The 3766-nt window shown below is 34.3% G+C and overlaps 1 protein-coding gene across 1 annotated transcript; it reads right to left on the minus strand.

The window, feature by feature from the left end:
• Positions 1–753: 753 nt before the first annotated feature.
• LOC124370178 lies at positions 754–3169 on the minus strand. The gene is made up of 2 exons (XM_046828469.1): positions 1125–3169; positions 754–931 (listed from the first exon to the last, which is right to left on the minus strand). Exons 1-2 carry the CDS (start codon positions 2785–2787, stop codon positions 801–803), a joined length of 1794 nt encoding a protein of 597 aa, XP_046684425.1. The 5' UTR covers positions 2788–3169; the 3' UTR covers positions 754–800.
• Positions 3170–3766: the final 597 nt, after the last annotated feature.

A 3766-nucleotide genomic window follows, 5' to 3' on the forward strand; every position in this document is an offset into this window, starting at 1 on the left:
TATTTTACGCTTTACCCAGGAATTCAGGCGAAATCTTTCGCTAGCTGTAACTCGCTAACGAAGCGTTTTCGGACCTATGTTTATATAACATTTTTTCATTATTTTTACTAGTACAATGTGCTGTAGAAGTGGGGGGAGAACTTCATGAATCACCCTGTATATATATATATATATATATAAATTTATGAATTACTAATAGTCAGAACTATAGCCGGGAAAACGTTATACTTCATGTATAAAAAAAGATTGAGCATAAGATTTAGTTTATAAGGAAGGGATAGGCGGGAAGGTCGTGGGAATAGGATGCTGTATAATCGCCGGAAAGAAAACAGTGGTAAGGCGAGTCCTGACTGTTGCATTTTTTTGGTTAGGAGATAACTGGTCGCCAAGAAACAAAAATGAAGGGCACAGGGGAAGAAGGAGTTAAGGACCATTTAGCAAACTTTTCAGAACAGTGAAAAACAACATTAAATTTGTGATATAAAAAAAAGTTTATATTAAATAATTTTGAATAATTTGTATTAAGGTTAGATATTTAATATGTAAAGCCATTCTAAAGTTTTATTTTGATAACTCTAAAAATAATATTTAAAAAAATATTTCCTTTAAGAACTACCTAACTCTGGGCGAAAAAAGGGGTTATAGACACGCTAATAACTCCTTTTTCCCCTGAAGTGTCTTTCTTAGTAGAAAATTTGAGATAGCACATTTCTCTCTATAATGGTTTGGATCAAAAATTAAAAAAGGAATGCATGAAAATTAAAAACAGCATTTATTTTATTGTTACGAGTTCTAATACATTATTTTGCTTTCTTCTTTTCCTTTGTGCAGTGAGGCAGATTTTCAAAGTATTCCCTGGCAGTCAGGTTTTTACAAAACTTAGTCAATTCCATCACATCTTGATATTTTTCATTAGATATTGATAATCTATCTGTAATCATACACAATACACTATCAGTAAAAACTAAAGAACAGAAAATATAGGCCTAGGTCTATTTTATAAAAGTAAATTTATGCAGCTTTGTAAATTTACAACATGTAAGTGATTTAATTTTGAAAAGTGCCTTTCTCAAGGTTTATATTAAACAATCATTTTAGTGCTAGCCCATAAACTTATAAATTACCTTTCAAAGAAACGTCTGGAAGAGTAGTCTTGTCAACAACAAATCTCTTTCTTTTAGGTAAGGTTATGGCAACACTGTCCCAGTGGCCACTATAATTATTCCTGAAGTATATCAGACGTTCAGATGAGCAAGTCACTTTTATTTCTCTCATAGGTCTTATCAACACTGGGATTTTCTTTTTGTAAGTAAGTTCTAGAAATTCTTTCCATTCCATCCAAAAAGTGTAGTCAATTTCTTCAACCACAAACGGTGATGGGTTTTGGCGAGCCTCGCGAACGTAATTTGCCCATTCTGATGGGGTGTCAGCCCAAAAGTTAGATTTTATTCGACCCATGTTCCGGTCGCATTCAGTATATGAATGTCCCCTTATCGGGTAAGTAAATTGAACATTTTTAAATCTGTTCTTAACATGTACCAAATAATGAAGGAAACGGTACACAGTCAAATTTTTATTTTGTCCCCCACAGGAGTCTCCGAATATGTGGAGGTTTTCTACATCTTCAGGCAAGTGTTTTTCGACAAAATGAAACAACATTTGGCATATGTTGTCGCTTCCTTTACTCCCTTCGCACTCAGAATACATATAGAAAATACTTTTACCACTACCTAGGATGTGTACATTAAATGAATATACTGACAATTGCCTTTTGTAATAGGCGTCGTTTGTTGTCACATTAGGCACAGACAAATTTCGACCATAGTCTATACAAATTCCCTCAAATGAAGGTGTTTTCTGTGATGCCAAACGTGCCTTTCTTTTGATATCATAGAACTTTTCAGCTTTTAATTTATGAAGTTTTAGCTGAGTCTCAAGGGTTTTTATTTCATTAGTCACTGTTAATTTGTCATCTTCATATTTAGCTTCTTTTAATTTTACCTGTAGACTACTCAGTTTTACGTTAGTTGCATCGCAAAAACTACACGTATCCGTTCGCGGATAGCCAAACGATATGTTGAAGTTTTGTTGCATAATGGATCTATAGGTCTCATATGAGCATTTTTCGTCAGGGTATTTAGTCTGATACATTTTGTGCATGATTGAAATGTTTAAATCGTCAGGAAGGTACTTCTTAGACGTATCATGCAAACAGTAATGGGCACCTCTGCCATTGAAAGAAGTTATATGTTGCTTAATCAAATTTAAAGACTCATTATTAATTTTGTGTGGTCTGTTGGAGTGCTTACCACGTTGATCTTTAGGTGAGCACCCAGTCATCTTTAAACTGTTAATTAAGTACTCAACTTTCTTTTGGGTAATCCCATGGATTGAGATAAATGCCTTACGGCAAACTTCCCATTCAAAAACGACTCCGTTTTGGGCTGATCTTACTTTATATTTGCAAGATACATCTCTTACCTTTGAAGAGTCAGAGGGTATTTTAGGCCGCCGTTTTTGAACCGGTACAATAGAAATCAGACCACACAGATAAGAATTTTGTTCGTTAGTGGTCTCCAATAGGTTGAATTGTTGTAAAATCTTATCTCTTATTTCCAATGTTAGGCCTACTTTCTCAAAACACTTATATCTACACTTACAAGATGCACCAGCCTCATGTCCCTGCACCCTCATTTTCTTGGTTACATCACACATTCTTCCATGTACTTTACGTTTTCTAGTTTTTTTATCACTCTCAGGACACTCCACATTTTCACTTTCACTCATTGTTTGATTGTATCAATTAAAACAATCTACAAAGTAAAATCCCAATTTTAGTAGTCACAACTAACCTCATTCACCACACAAAACAATCTGACTGAAATGAAAACAATAGCTACTAGGATCAAAATAGAGTACTATTTACATCAGCTGAGTCATTACCTGATTCCAGTTAATTTGGAAACAGATAGCTCTAGTAGTAACTATTATAATTGTAAAAAACAGATAATATAATTAATTGGCTTGAAACTTCACTTCTTTCAGTGTGATGATTGTAAAGGAACACACTTTCAGTCATGCATTTGACTCCTTCTTTCCCAGTAGCGCTGCACGTAACTCCTTATTCCCCTGTAGCCAATATTTTCAACTATTAATTTATTAGTGATATAACCCGTTTTTTCCCGCAAATGATATAACCACGTGAATCCATTTCTTGCCTGCTAAGCAACGGTGAAATAAAAAAAAAATGTGAAAAAATTGAGTTAACTCCTTTTTCCCCTGTGCCCTTCAAATATTAAATATAGTGAGCCCTGAAAAACTTAGTACGAAACATTAAAATGTGTTAAAACACAGTATTTAAGATTTAATCGAAATGACAACATAAAATAATTAGAGTCATTGGAATTCAAAATATAAGTTAAATTGAAGAAAAAAACTATAACTTAGGTAATTAAAGTTTTAAGTTACAATGGGAAAGTTCAATTTATTGTTTAGTTGTATCAGTCGTCGGTGTAAGCAGCGATCGTCGGCCTGCACCGTTCGCGGTTACCACGGTAACTAGTACAACGGGCTCTTCATGGGTCAACGAGCTGGATGTTGCAGGATGCAGCACATTACAATGATTAGATTAAACCTTGATTTTACAACGTAATTAATGACAGGCAGTTAATCTTGTCTACATACAAATAAACCAATACAATGCAGTATCAAAGGCCCAAGAAGACGTAAGGAGGTCTAATGTAGCTAGAAAACATTCGAGGGTGGA

Source organism: Homalodisca vitripennis, unplaced genomic scaffold (genome assembly GCF_021130785.1).
Source record: "Homalodisca vitripennis isolate AUS2020 unplaced genomic scaffold, UT_GWSS_2.1 ScUCBcl_1;HRSCAF=141, whole genome shotgun sequence".
NCBI classification, from domain to species: Eukaryota; Metazoa; Arthropoda; class Insecta; order Hemiptera; family Cicadellidae; genus Homalodisca; species Homalodisca vitripennis.